This window comes from Lates calcarifer, linkage group LG21 (genome assembly GCF_001640805.2).
Source record: "Lates calcarifer isolate ASB-BC8 linkage group LG21, TLL_Latcal_v3, whole genome shotgun sequence".
Taxonomy (NCBI): Eukaryota; Metazoa; Chordata; class Actinopteri; family Centropomidae; genus Lates; species Lates calcarifer.
The window spans coordinates 15,295,999-15,312,040 of NC_066853.1; the positions used below are offsets into that span (position 1 = coordinate 15,295,999).

The 16,042-nt window shown below is 40.1% G+C and overlaps 1 protein-coding gene across 4 annotated transcripts in view; it reads right to left on the bottom strand.

Annotated features, from left to right (window-relative positions):
• Nucleotides 1-16,042, bottom strand: part of cadm1b (cell adhesion molecule 1b) — a 132,531-nt gene that overhangs the window by 22,540 nt on the left and 93,949 nt on the right. For all 4 annotated transcript variants that reach the window (XM_051065519.1, XM_051065518.1, XM_018668257.2 and 1 more), the window contains 4 exons: nt 13,166-13,312; nt 8,435-8,587; nt 5,466-5,603; nt 316-474 (listed from right to left, as the gene is read on the bottom strand). In XM_051065519.1, coding sequence (XP_050921476.1) covers nt 316-474; nt 5,466-5,603; nt 8,435-8,587; nt 13,166-13,312 — 597 coding nt within the window. The remainder of the gene's footprint in view (nt 1-315; nt 475-5,465; nt 5,604-8,434; nt 8,588-13,165; nt 13,313-16,042) is intronic.

Genomic DNA, 16,042 nt, shown 5'->3' on the forward strand with positions numbered 1-16,042 from the left:
CAAAGGTACCTGTCTGTGATGCTTGCTTGCTGAGATGTTATCTGTTTAATTTTGTAGCCTGTATTTTTTTGTTTGTTTGTTTGTTTTTTTGTTTTGTTTTGTTTTCTGAGTTTTCAAAACCTTTTTAACTTTAAAAACTGTGATTGTTACTTACCAGGTGGTACCTTTGAATCATAAGAATTGTCTTTATAGGCATATGATATCAACAAATCACCAATAAGCAGCAACTAGCCCAAGCTGGAGACAATCTCTGTCGCTGTCTATGGGGCCTTGGTCTAGTTCTAAGCTTGAGTAAGTACAGTTTAGGTCACTCACATAGCACTTCCAAGTGTCTTTGAGCCAGAAGGTCCTTTACAGCTGGGTGGTCAATGATGCAGTCCACTGGCACTCCATCATCCTCTTTGGTGACAGAAAATTTTACCCGGCTGGTGACAGTAAACATCCTGTCATACGTCTCCTCAACTGTTGTCTCACCTAGAAAAACCATCGCAAGCATGAGAGGGGAAAAAGTTAAGGGCTAAACAGCTCAACAACAAATATGAAATCCTTCAGCAGCACCAACCTGCTGCGAACATAATGAGCAAATAGTCATAGCTATTACAAGCACATTACCTGTCAAACTGGAATGCTTTCAAATGGCATTTACATTTAATTTATGATTCAGTGATGTGGTGCCCGAACGAGACTTTAGAGGATTCAGGTGGGCCATAGGCCTTCAATTCTGATGAGAGCAGTGAGGAACGGCTGGGTCATATAAGCCTGATAATGAATGCCTCTGCAGCTTGAGGGCTGAGCATTGTTGGGGCTAACCCTGCAGTAATCTGCTGCCCACTAGGCCCTAGGCTGTCAGAGGGGCATTCATTTAGAGAGCATTACAATGCCACAGGGGCATCGCATTAGCCGCAGTGCTGAGTGTGATGGTTTACTTGCACTTAATGAAGTGAGGAAATAATTACAGCCCCACTCTGACCTGCAGCACACTTCCATTTCAGCCTTGTCACAGGGGAGCCCGGCTGGACTCAGGGAGGGCAGAACACTGTTGTTCCACAGTTGATGATCACCAATACACACATATGTGGCCTCTTGATGGATATTAACCCCATGTAACACACACCCACCCACCCCAAGAGCTGCCTACATAAAATTTAAAGTACTGGGATCGGTATGTGGTCAGTGCGCTTGAGGGCATTAAATTTGACCACTCTGCCAAGTGTGGTGAGAGAACAGGCTGTTTGAAAAGCACACTGACCGTTAGTGAAAAGTAAGTAAGTAATAACAGTAACATAATGATAATAACAGTGGGAATAAAAGGTGCAACAGTGTGATGAGAACACATAAAGAACAAATGGCTTTTGTTTAAAAACTGTGATTATCTTTGCATTTAGTTCTAAAATCAGCCAGATGGCAAACAGTTCATGTATTAACACTATTAAAACCCAAAACAAGTAAAGACATTACAAGATGTACAACACATAATGTACTGTAGGCATAAAAAAAAACCATATCTAATGTTATACATTTCTTTTCACGCTTGTAAGCTGTTAACGGTCGCCTTCATTTAAGTACAAGTAATTTAACTTCACTCTAAAAAGCACTGCAAGCATTAACGTGACACACAGCAAATTAGTTAATTCCAAACATCTTTAGTTAAAGTGAAGTGCTGTGATCAGTGGTAACAATCTCACAACCATGCCATCTTGTTCCTTGCCAAATAACAAACAGAAATTTCATATTAAGAGCTCTTCTGTCACTGTGCAATCACCAAAGACCAAAACCCAACGATGGGTCACATTTGTAAGGTCAATGAGGGCGTTTCCAAGAGCTGAGTGGGTTGGAGTATGAATTGGAAGGTTGTGGCGATCAGTCATTATCCCCTCAGCCAGTCACAGTAATTGCTTCATAACAATCGTAGAGCTGCATTACGAAAATGCCTCAGGAAAAGGCTTCTTCAAAGAAGAAAATAATATTGGTGTCCAGGAACTTCAGTGGCACAACACAAACATATAGTAGGGCTAAATCATTATCTCAATAAAAACCTGCAACTATTTTGATAATCAATTAATCATTTCAGTTTCAATTACTTTCAGCAAAGTATTTGCAGATGACAGCCTCATTTGAGAGGCTGTCATCTGCAAATGTTTTGTCTTGTAATATAAACAGAATATTTTGGAATCTTTGGACTTTTGGACGAATGACACAAGACATCTGAAAGCGTCACCTTCATCTGCAAAGTTGTGATGCAAAGATGTTTCACATGATATGTCATGACTGCACTCCTTTTGATGGGAACTTTTGCAGGATCTGCTGATTTGGTGCAAAAAACAGAGTTGCTTCTGTGCAAGGTCAAAGAGACATTTTTTAAAATCAATCTCATACTCTGCCTCATGCTACCATGTCTGCAATCAAAGTCCCATGATGTTGTGCCTCTCATTTGTCCTTTGCACCACGCAAAACAGGACAGGCAAAACACATTTCAAGGTCAGGAAAATAGCACCACTAGCGCTCGTCTCAGTGCTGTCATGAAGAAAAAAAAAAAAAGAAAAAGAGTCCTTTATTTGACTTCCAGTATCAATTTTTTTGGTCATGATTCTCCTCACAATGTAATTTTGATATGAGAAAGAGCTCAGAAACTTCATAAAGTTCTGTGTCATGTTTTGAAGATCAGACTCATACAGACGGAGCCATTATCATTGTACAGGCCAACCAATGCTTGTCAATTACCAGTGTCATCCAAACCCAGATGAGGAAAACAACTGTGGATCAGGTCGTGGAAGGACTCCAATCTGAATGCAGAGGAGATTTGAGTGTTACAGCAGAGATGTCAAATCAAACGCTCTTGTGAGCATCAACCAGCGATCAATCCCAGCGCAATCAAGCATAGCCTCTTCTCAGGGTGACATTTTCAGTCAGTCTCTAACCCAAGTCTTCTGCCTGCCATCACACTGCAGAGCAGCCACTGATCAAGCAGTTTGAACACTCCTTCGACAGCACTGTAGCACTGGCATTACCATTAATAAAAGAGGCCAAGATTAAGATAAAGAATTCAAGAAAAGATTTTTCACAACCTGGAAACCCAAAGTTTTTTTTATTATTGACTGATGACTGATCTGTAAAGTGTTAGTAAATTATTAATAAACTATTAATATAGCCATTAATTGCAGCTTATAAACCCTTTGTAAGGGTGCTTTATTACAAAGTGGGACCAATATTAATTAAAAAAAACTGATTTTATAATAAAACATTCTAAAATTGACTTTCACTTGATTTTTCAGCAGGTCTCTGTCTCTGTCTGAAATAGAATTTGGTTTCAGTCAGTTAAAAAAAGTTGTGGGATACTGTCAAAAGCTTAAGATAAGCAAGTAAGTAAATGTTAATTTAGTTTTTTTCCACATCATAAGCTTTTGTAATGTGTAAATAAATATGAATATTTTTTACAAATTTTTGCTCCTGAGGTCAAAATTAAAACTACCTGTTCAAGTTCTTAGAGAACTTTCTCATAAAATTACAAAGAAGAGTACAAAAGTGAAAAAGCTTTCATTTGATCTGCTGAGAGATTCCATAAATGATTTTTCCTGAATACTTATTGTTGCCATAATCCAAAATCTTTCCAAGCTGAATTTGAAAGTGCAGCTTTAATGGCTGGGTGCATTTTCTTTTTAAATGTGTGTAAATGCATTAAATTTTAAGCTGTTTTCCACCAAATCAAAGCAGAATATTTCTAATTGAATTTGAAAAAATACAAGGTCTACTAACTGTTAAAAATTCAGATTAAATCTCACGCGTGCCGTTTCACCTAATCACATACAAATTTAAAAAACACATAATTTAAATGCGGCTGTCCGATGGAACAAATCTCCTCCTGTACTTTAGTGGCAGTAGCAGCTGAGCACTGGGCTCTGCCACATTTAAATATTATTGCAGCTGTCATTTATGCTAACAAGCATCTCGCCACCATGTGTGTTGAGTCTCTCTCAAGCCAGAGCCCATCAGTCCTGTACCTGCCAGCATGATAGATGGTTGCAAAACCAATTCGGCCAATTTGAAAGTGTGTTTAAATTAGCCAGCAAATTTCTTTCTTGCCATTACAGCTGTCTTGCCTGCTCACAGACGTAAGACAAACACGATCACAGAGATTGTATAAAACCAGTGTGATGTGTGCCTTTTAATCTCAATACGTGCGGGAGCTAATGAATTGTTTAGCACGTCTATAACGAGTAGTGATTTGTGTTTCCTGGGGTACAGGAAGACGTGACTCTCTGGCTCTCCTTATGTATCCACTGCCACTATGGATTAGCCCCGCTCAGCATGTCAGTGGCATTTCGCTGATCTAACCATCCTGTAGTCTCTCCCTCCCCTACACAACACTCGACAACTCATAAACAGAAATTGACTTCGACTCCTGTAGGGAACACTGGAGGCACAGATGGCATTTAGCTTCAGATTCGCTCTTGTCTAAATATTTCATCTCTCAACAAGCCAAATGAATCCTCTCCATTCTAATACATATATAATTTGACAACAAGCCCAGAGATATCCACTCTGTGTAAATACGATATGACTAAAATGAATATCCCCCCTTGCTGTACAATAAGTGTATAATGAATAATTGATGACCCCTAATCATAACTGAGAGGTAATAAGGATTTTTCACCACCCCAGATTATATACCCCTCTCTGCAACAGCCTGCAGCTGGCCAAAGGCACTGAAACGAAGATGAGATGTGCAAATACAAGTTCATAACCATGTTTACCATGTATAGAGGGTTTAAAGTACAAAAAGAGATTTAGAGATGTCTGGGTTTAAAATCATATTCTATCAGCAGCCAAGGTGTAACTAATTGTTCTCAGTAAATATTTAAGCAATTTTAAATCTAAACAAGATTCTCTGAAATGAAAATTACAATATGGAGAATGGCTCCGAGGCAAATGTTTTGTAAAATGTATGAGAAGCATAACGCAAGCTTAGACTGCAGCTCTTGCATTTCTGAATGCATATTTGATCTTTACATACTGTAGCTGAGAAAGCAGCGCAGGCTTACGGACAGGAGATTTTACACACAATGTCAAAGAAAAAGAAGAAAAAAACAGAAGAAGAAAACAGAAAAACTGCAATGGACTGGCGATCCGTACTGGGTGTAACTCGCCTCTCGCCCAGTGACAGCTGGGATAGGCTCCAGCCCCCCACCCGGTGACCCTTACCAGATAAGCGGTATAGATGATGGATGGATGGAAAACAGAAAAAGAAATGAAGAAAGAGCGCACTGCCTACCACCAGTTGTATATGCCACTCATGATTATCTTCCTCTACATGTCAGTGAACATAATCAGTACACCACACATTAATGTTTTAGAGGAGAACTATATTTTGTTCACAGAGGAAGTGCCTCTAGAGACCAGGACTTGTAGGGAAGTGGACAGGCCTGGAGGATGTGAAGCAAAGTGGGGGAGGCTGTTATTCTACTGACCTGTCAGTTCTTCCTCTCCTTTCATCCATCTGACGGAGGCAGCTGGCTTGCTGCCTATGGCTGTGCAGGTGAGCTCCGTCTCATTCCCCTCGCTGACCACATCCTCGCGGCTCTCAATGATTGGGCTGCCTGGTGGGACTGACCAACAGCAACAGCAATAGTCAGAAAGACCAACAGCATGACAACATTTGTACAAACGCACACAAAAGAAACCCATGACAAGTTAATAATGAGGGTACAAAACATGTATTTAAGTAATGCATGACTGCTTGTTTCTCATCATTAAGGAGAGACTGAGTCATTAACACTTAATAGAGTAGATCAATTTATGCATTTTAAGTCACAATTACTTCATACATGAATTCAGATGCCACCAAATTAGGTGGAATCCAGTTACATAGGGAAGGACATTTCAGACTGATGCATTTGATCAGCCTGTCTGAGAGCAGAGCCGTACCTCTTCATACTCACTTTTTGTGAATGTTCACAGAGTAATTACTTGCAAATTAGTATCCCAGCAGGACTTAACTTTACTTGAGGGACACAAGTCCATGTAACCTGTATGAATTAGTGATCTTCTAATAACGCTTAAGTAATGATGAACACCTCATGTGTCCTATTTATACTCAGTAGTGAATTTAGTGATTGGGCCTGTAGCCCATCTGTTAGCTTCAACATGTCTGTCCATATTCCCCTCACTTGTCAACAGGCACCTGCTGGATGATGATGTTGAAGTTAGAGCTGTTGTATATTTATTTATATTTACTCATTTAATGTGACGATAGTTATGCTTTCAGCGCTGATCAAACACACGTGTCTGAAACATGCTCTCCAGTGTAGGTGGATTCCAGCTGATTTTGGCAGCAGGAATGAAGTGAATGTTGGTCTGTAGCCATGCTAGTGGCTCTGTGAGGCTTGGGTATAGCAGTGCTTAAAGGCTAATGTCAGCTTGCTAATGTGGTAGAGCAATTTAAACACTTGAACAGGCCACCCTCCATATGTAACTACATATGTGATATTTCTAAGACTATTGCTCTCAGTTGCATGCCCTCAATCTTTCCATACTGCTACTATCCACACTGCTGGCAGTTGGGTGAGGTGTGTGACTGTGATGTTGCCTAATAATTTTGGTTGGACTGTCCCAGAGTATGTCACAGATTTTACATTTACTAGAGTTGTGTTTTAAGCAAGTAAAATGTTTCAAATGTTTACCTTCTTAGTTTAGCACATTAGCATGTACAAAGCACAGCTGAGGTTGATGGTAATATCAGTGGTTTTGGAAGTATTGGTTCATGAAGGTACTGGACAAATCGAAATGTTGACCTAATGGCATGAGATGAAAAGTCTACTTGGGCAACAAGTTGTGAAAGCTGTATTGAGATATACCTTTTAATGTGATATGGTGAACTTGTTAGCAAACAGTCAGATGTTTAAACATCTTGTGGTTATGTCGCAACATTATCATTCATTTGGAGTTATGTGTCTACCAACTCCCAAGGCAAATATATGGCTCTTTAGCTGCTAAATGCTGGTTCACTAGCTAGTCTCTTTTTTCAACAGCTGCCTGTTCTATCTGAAAACGACATTTCACTTAAGACTATAAACATCAGCCTCATGGCAGTGCTTAAGGAGAAGTCTGAGGATCCCCTCTGGGGATGCTGAATATCTGTACAAATATCATGCCAATCCATCATCTATTTCAGTTTGGACCAAAGTGATAGATTGACTGAGCACTAATCATAAACTTCTAGTCACTTAAACCTGCAATGCGAAACTTTTGTTTCCCCCTTCTGACAATGAGAGTAATTACACACACCCCGTCAAAACGTGCTTATGATGCTGTTGATTGCTTAGACTGTAGTCCCTCCTCTGAGATCTGCGTTTCTTTTTTATTTCTAACTGGTGCATCAGAAACTTTTTTTTGGACACTTCCCACCATACTCTTATTTGCCATAGCCTACTCCATCTCTGTTGCTACACTTGCTTCCCTCTTCAGCTCTAGCTGACGTAAAACACATCACAACCAGTGCATCAGCATGGGAATGTATACTGTGAAATACAAAGAAATATACCCAGTGCTGGTGGGTTTAATCAGCACTGCGTGAACATGTTTGGCAAGGGCTTGAATGTAACAGACGTTCATTTATGTGTAAAGGTTCCACCTTCCAGCTTTAATCATTTTTTATAAGTGAACAAGATTAATTCATGATACATCCATTAAGTCAAGTATTAAATCATCATGAGTCATACTTAAGGATGTGTTTACCCTCATTATAAAGTGCTATCCTGAAATTCTCTGCCAAAGTTACATAAGTAAGTATGTGATTACAATCTATGGTTACATGGATGTAAAATCTGCACAAAATAAAATAAGTCTCAGTTGTCCTTTGACCCTTGCCATTAGTCATCACAGCAAACTTGCTAAACTTCAGTTACATGAAAGCAAAAAGTCAGCGGGGTGTTTATTTCAAGGACTCTTCCATGCAACCCTTGGTTCAGAAATACTGCAGCTAGGTTTCAATTGTACAACTAGAGTAATTACTTTAAAGTGCTTTTAATTCCTTTCAATCCCCCAGGATGTCTGCATGTATAATAAAGCTTAACTAGAGTAATTTCACTCCAAAGCATCAAAGTGTGGCACAGCTGACTCTCAATAGGGAATCGTTTGGAGCAGCCAAGTCAACATTCACCGGGATTCACAGAGTCAACACAGCTGCCAAAACCAACGCGGTCTGAGCCATCAGTTTCAGCATCTGCTCCTTTTCGTTATGCTGTTGAGCACCGCAAGAGCCTAATTGGCTGACATTTTGTTTCAGTTGCTAAAGATAACAGGATCAAAGATTACTATTATTTCATATTCACTATCTATACTGGTGTGAAATACAATAAAAGTGTGTAAGTGTGTGTGTGTGCGCATGCGGAGGGATGCGATATGTGTGTGGGGTACACACATGCACCCTCACACCTACCCAGGACAGTGATGTCTGCGTAGGCTTCCTGAGGAGGATCTGTGTAGAGCTGGCACACATAGCGTCCCTCATCGGAGAGTGACACATTGGACAGAGACACCCGCAGTTCGTTGTCAGAGAAATTCACCAGCTGGAACCGGCTGTCCTTCAGAGCTGTGGGGATACATGTGAGACAGAGACAGTGAGGATACAGAGTACAGGGACACAAACGTGAGACACGGAGTGAGAGGGAAGAGGGGAAGGGAGAAAATGGGAAGTGGAGAGGGGTGAGAATGAGAGAGGGGATGGAGGAAGACAAAGAAGTCGCGAGGAGAAAATGAGACAGAGGAGAGGGGGAAAGTGAGGTGGGATTGGGGAGGGATGGAGGTGGGGCGGTGGTTGTGTGTGTGTGTGGGGGGGGGGGTCGCTGCCCTTTTGTGGGCTTTCTCCTTAATTGAGTAAAAGAAAAGTGAGCTTCAGAATGATTCATACAAGTTGATTTATAAAGTAGCTTTACAGTCCACAGAGCACTCGCAAAGACAGGAAAGTGTGAAGAGTGCTCATGAGGACTCCTAACAAGCTAGGAACTCTTAAAATGGGCTGCTGCTGGTCATGGATGGATGCATCAAACTCACATATTCCAGAAAAGGGAGAGGCATTCAAACATACATAATGAATTAAATCACAGTGCGGAGGTAGAGAGGGTTGGATGCCTGAAACTCTAAATCAAAAGTAGCCAGGAATCTGTATACTAATACCTATATAGATTGGCTGGATTTTCTTTTAATGTTGTCAAACTAGGTTAGCCATCTCTCTCAGAGAGTTTCACTCTCAGAGAGTTTTTCATTTGGCCAGCCCCTCATCCCTCAGCACTCTTTTACATAAACAGCTTTGGCTGATTTGATTGGGAGCCCTTTTGATGATTTGACCTGCCTTCTTTATCAAGTCCTCTCTGCATCTGTCGAGCTAACAAACTCTATTCAGCTCCTATTTAAAGCATGGGGAGTTTGTTATTCCCGTCAGGCTTTACACTTAGCATCGCAATCATTACCCAAGGTCTCGGGGCAGTGTCAACATGAAACCTCATCCCCCAATATAATTTGAGAGCTCTTGTGACGTCTCTCCTCAAAGGGAAACAATGACACTGATGCACTTTGAGAATCGAAGCACCTGCTAGGGAGGGAAACCCTTCACTTCTGAGATGCTGAACGTAGTTTATATGATGCAGTTTCATAACTGGCTGACTGCTTACATAAGAGCATGGAGGGTGCACAGTATCTCGTATGTATATATATCTAGTCAGTGTATATGTATATTTTCACCAAAAATACATATATCTATATATATTTTGAAATTATTTTCAATAGTGGTCAATCTGCTGATTCTTTTCTTGATTAATAATTGGTGAATTATTAATCAAATAGTGAAAAAAACAAAAAAACAATCACAATTTCCCAAGACCCAAGATGACACATTCAGTTCAAAATGGAAAGGTATCCAGTTTACTCTTTACAAAGGACACAAGAAAATATTCATTTTAAGAATCTGAGGCTAAGTAATCTGTGGCAATTTTGGCCTTATAAAACAAGGTATATGACTAATGGATTGCTGAGCCTGAGCTCTTGATTCATTTTCTTTTTGTCAAGTAACCAATTAATCAACACACAGTTGTTTGTTTTGTGCTATTGCCCTTATTGAAGCTGTGATGATCACATGGGATTTTTAAAAATCTATTTATATAGTCATATGACTATTTATATTGTTATTTTATGTTAAAGTTGGTGTTTAGATGTTCAAGAGGGTTGGACAGGTAAATAATTACCTCAAACTCAGTATGAAGCTCCATAAATCTGATGGGAGCTGCACATTTTCTGTAGGTTCATCAAAACAAATGACCCCTTTTTCACTGTCACACTATTTTCACTCTGTCAGCTGATACGTTGTTATCATGAAAACAGTCATTATAGCAGCTTTAAGATTTGAAACCAGGTTTTCTGGGGCTTCAGACCTACAGGGGTTAAGTATTTGATGCTAAAAAGAGAGACACTTTAAACATTAAACCTTTCTAACACAAAGTCAGACGACTCCTGAGGAAAGATGCAGTGAATAAATAATGGTGTGATATTGCATCACCATCCATAGAGGTCCACCTTCGCTGATAAAAGCTCATTTTTCCCATTTCAGTTGACAACTCTGCCAAATTGCATGTCATTTCGCATATATCTGACTGAATAAATGGCTCATCTCAACACGACTCGCTCAGCCTCTGTACCTATGACATAATTCATCTTTATTTGCAGCAATAGAAATTTGTTTATTGGGCCTTCACTGGTACTGTAAAGCTGCTATCATTTTGGTGTTTGTGTGCATATCCGTTTCTATGGCTGCCACTTCGCTTGTAGCTGCTGTTTCTTGTAGCACCTGGTGTGTCTTTATGTCACTGCTGTTTACTTCCTTGTATACAAAGATCTGCTACTGTGTCGAGCGGCCCCGTTGACAGGTAACAATGGCACTGGCTGAGGGGGGTCCCCACAGAACCAGCAGTCCTTCAGGAACAGAGCCTAGAATAGTGCTGCCATGGGGTTCACTAGACCCCATTACAAGGAACACAAACACACAGCAGCAGCAGCCCAATAACATTTTGGCCGCCTGTCTGAGATCTGACATATATTCAGATCTAATTGCAGATAACCAAAACTGTTTGCGTTTCGCAATTGACAAAGACACTGTATTGACTAAGGCAGAGAAAATGAAATGTTTACAGGCCCACGTGGAGCAGCTCAATAAAGAATGAAGAGGACAAGGTTGTCTTAACCTCATGGAAAGATTGTGTTAACAGCACAGAGCTAATATTGATTGTTACTACAATGTAAGAGCTAATTATTCATTGTTGCTTTTCTAAACCGAAACATTCCCCATCTCTATCCACTCCTTGGTGTATGAGTGGATATCTTTAAGATGTAGAGCACAACATGACCTATGCTTTACATCAATCCATTTTTCCTTGCCATATTCTCAGGTAGCTTTGGGTATTTTGTACAAATATGACGAAGATGTGTACTCAAACTCCCCTGATGCTCTTCGCAAGTGAGAAAATGGAACGCACGTCTCACTACCTCGACTTGTGAAATAACAGCTGGGAAGCAATATAGACTGAAATGAAGGGTGTTTCTCGTTCACCTTGAATCTTGGCTCAGATCCCAGATACAAACAAGTAAAAAAGCAGAGACAAAAACTCGGTTCAAAGTAGGAGTAGCCCATATGCTCATGCATAATCATAATGTTCAATATCCTAATCTAAGAGATTATCGTAAAATCGAACAGTGACAAGGACACAAAAGTATCCCCATTATGGTAGCACTGTGAATTATCTCATATTAATCTTGCCGCATTCTGAGCTTAATGACTTGTGCAAAAGAGTCAAAAAGTCAAGGACAGATAGAATCACATTTGCACAGAAAATCTAACGCTGAGGCTGATCCTGTAGTCATATCTGATACCTTCACTGTAATGTCAAAACCAGAGACTCCTTCAGTACAGGTTGCCTTGAAATTTAAAGCTGACACAAAGACATTCAGGTCAGGGCCCCCCCAAAAAAAGTATTCTAACAAATGTAGTGAAATAAGCACAGAGTCTGTGTGTATATCAGATGTTGTAGATACAGAATACAGAATATTCAACAAATTGGATCAGCAATGCCATTGTCACCTGTTTGTCCTGTGAGAAGTTAAGTTTGGGGCTACAACTATTGATGAATTTCATCATTGGTTTTTCTGCGAATTACCTTCTCAATCAATCAGTTATTTGTTGAGTCTATAAACATCAGAGAACAGTGAACAATACCTTTTACAGCTTCACAAAGCCCAAAGTGAAATATTAAAATGTCTTGTTTGTCCAACCAACTGCTTAAAGCCCAAAGTTGTACAAACAAGGGAAAGCTGCAAATCCTCATATTTGAGAAGCTGGAGCCATTTAAGTATTCTTGCTTAAAGTCCCCCACCACTTAAACATGTCTTGGCTTATTGTCACTTTACTGTGCAGGGTGATGTATGTGCAGAGTTTGATACTAGCAGGCTGTAGGGGGTTGTCTCTCTGTGCTCATCTTAAATCTCAGTTTAAGACATACTGGCCTAATTATGTGACATCATAACTAGTTTGCAGCCAACTGTGGTTCGGTATGTAGCTAAACAAGTATAATGTAGAAACTAGATACTCACTGAGAATGGACTTTTCATTGAGGTAGGACATATCATGTGTCTAGCAGTTAACTAAAACATATTTGTATATTCATAGATTCCAGGTTTTTTTCAATGAGGCAGCAGGAATAGATGTATTTTTAAGATTTTTTAGCAAGACTACTGAATTTGGAATTAATGGGTAGAAAGACTATATTAAACACAGATTTTTATTCAGAGAGGAGTAATTTTATCTGTCTCAAAACATCTCTGAAGAGAATATTTAAAAAAAGACTAGATAGAATAGAGCTGCAGGCAATCTTTATGTCAATCAACAAATCCATTAGTCAACTAATCATTTCATCTCTAGTTATGTTTACATAAGTAATGGTTAGAGTCTGGCATAGACATCACTTAAATAATTTTGTTATATTCCCACAATGCTCTGCAACTGCTTCCTTGGAATTGTTTTGTGGTAGAAAAACTAATTTCTTTTTGTACGAGCACCATTTTAAGACATTGGGTGTAAAATTTCAGATGATGTTGCGATCACTGTGCCTGAGTCACCAGCACTTACGTCTAACATCTTTGAAGTAGATGGTCTGTCTGTTGGGGTTGAGCAGCTGGATGACGGAGTCGTCGTTGTTCTTCACTCTGCAGCTGATGGTGGCCGTTTCCCCCTCAATCACCGACACATTGTCAGTTGCCAGGTTCTGACCTTCGACTTCACAGCGCAGAAAAAAAGAAAAGAAAATTACAGATGGGAGAATGACAGTTCAAATGGAGGACAAGCATTCCTGTCTGGATATTTACAGCCTATCAAATATTTATATTTCTTACTACAGGGACTGCATGTCAACACATGGGCTGTGTAAAGATATGTGAAAAGGCCGTGTAGATTGTCTGTTTGCAGCCATGTCTAATCCTTTTAATATAAGAGCCATGTGCAGTGTTTGTCACTATTGATCCCCCCCCCCAAGCTCGGAGTGGGGCCCTGTGAGTCGGTGCCAGATGGGCTGTAAGCTCTGCTGCCCACAAAGGTAGGGAGAGAGGAGAGGGTAGGAAGAAAAAGAGACAAAGAAAGAGTGTAAGAAAGTGGCAAGTTGTAGATATGGGTGGGGAGGAGGAGAGGGGGAGTTAAAGAGAGAACAGAGAGAGAGAGAGAAGAGAGAGATGAGCCGGGCTGGATGCTGTTTATGGTTAAGCTTTATCAGAGCCCTCCATCTGAGGTTCCATGTGACCAATGTGTACTCAGTGTGCTCAGTGGTTCTGTTCTGTATCTCTAGGAATAAAAGTGCTGTAAGCAGCATCTGAGTCACTCTCTGTACACCGGCATTGTTGCCACAGACAGGCCCTGGACCTTGTCATTGTAACTTACACGCCACACCAAACCCCCACACAAAAACCCTGGCTTTGCCCCCCCCCCCCCCTCCTTCTGTCTTCCAAGAGAAAGAGGAAGAGAATCAAAAGTCACCTTGTGCTATATTTATCTGGCAGGAGTCAAAAAAGCATAAGGAGAATGGAGAATACGTTTATATGCCTCAGATTCACACCAGCCGAGGAACAACACTCTCAGCCACAGCCCCGAGAAAACATCAAAAGCACATTTGCATGCCCAAGTTGTCAGACACCTCTATTGCATTCTGACATTTACAAAGTGGAGGAAGAAAAAAAAACGCCTGCATTTTCAGATAGTGATAATGGGAATAGACAGCCAAACTAACATGATTCAAAATGAACTCTGTGAATGCGGCAAGCAATAAGAAATTAACCTCCTGTGGAGAAACGCTCCTCAGACCTGTCTGATGCAATGAACTACCCATTTCATCCCACTCTGCTGCCAGGGCTCAGGTTCAGGACAAAAGGAAGGTAAAAACAGACACAGATCATATCCAAAAAGTATACACAGCAGCCCATTAAAGGTAGAAATGTAGTTAAGACAAGGGTTTTAATGCAGCCTATATGTACTGATTGTTAATCTGTATTGACATAATTTAACATTATATTGTGAGAAAGGACACAGACATGAACCAAATTAAATTGTACAGCAGAGGGTGACAGTGAATGATTTCTGCTCAGTGTTTACTGTAGAAAGAGCAGTAGCTCCCTACAGCCACTAGGGACAGATAGGACAACATTGAGTATATCAATAAATGCAGTGGTTCTCAACCTTTTAAAAATATTATTCAGTGTTCACATAAGATCAAACGTCAAATGTTTGGATACTATACCACACCTTAGGCCCTGTCTTGCCTACCTCCTCTGTAGAAACTCTCACTAAAATGTGGTGTTTTTATTCATGTTGATATGTTAGTTGCAACAGTAAGAGAAACACAACATAGAGAGGTTGTGAAAGAGCCCAGAACACATCCAGTGCCAATGTTCTTCTTCCTCTCTGCAATATTGTGCAGGGTAACTACAGTATGGCTAAGGTTAGGGAAAGACTGCGGTCATGGCAAATACACTGGTTAAAGCAGCAGTTCAACATGTCATGCAGAGAGTTAGATGAGAAGGTTGGTACCACATTTGTCCATTACATGCAAGGCTATAGCCAGCAGCCATCTAAACTTTTACAGGGAGTTATGTGAAAGATTATTTCTTAGCTTGGCTGCTCCTTTTTCACACATCAGTTTTTGTACAGATTAAAGATATGATGTGTTAACCTCTGAGTTTTAGAGGATTTTGTTACCTTTGTGCAGAGCCAGATGAACTCTTTCCCCCTGTTTTGAGTCTTTGTGCTAAGCTATGCTAACCAGGTGATGGCTTTAAGTACATATTTAGGATAGAGACATGAGACTGGTACCAATCCTCTCATCTAACTCACTGGAAAGAAAATAAACATATTTCCCAAATTGTGCAACTATTACTTGAAGGTAAGGATAAGGTTAGGGAAAGACTGTGAAAATGGTTAATAAAAAAGTTAATATTGACTGAACATAAATTTTGATATAGAGAATCATCCAATATGGATGTTACTCTGGGTTGGTTGTTACTCAGTGATCTACTTTAGTTCAAAGTCAGTATCCTGCTCTTGTGGGCTTGACAGGGAATGACGATAAAAGGTACCCATACTGCTGACTGACTGCGTTGGTTATTAATGTGCAAACAGCATATAATAAGCATTTTAAGTCATACAGTAAAAACTAAACTTTTTCTCTCATATCATATCATTTCCTCGGGCCCTTTTGACGACATGGTCTAGTACTGGATTGGGAATCTGAATTAGTGAATGAATTAAGGAATGAGAAGAGTGAGCCATTGGTTACTTTCAAACTAAATAAGCCGTTTATAATCTTAAGCATGAAAAATAAATAAAGAACGGAAGCGAGAGATAATCATGAGCATAAAATCAAAATAATCTTCATGTGGAGAGCTGAAATGCTTATGTTATGATATCAAGTGTGCTGGAGCTCCTCTGAACATACATTAAGCGCTGCAGAAGATGAGGCGAAAG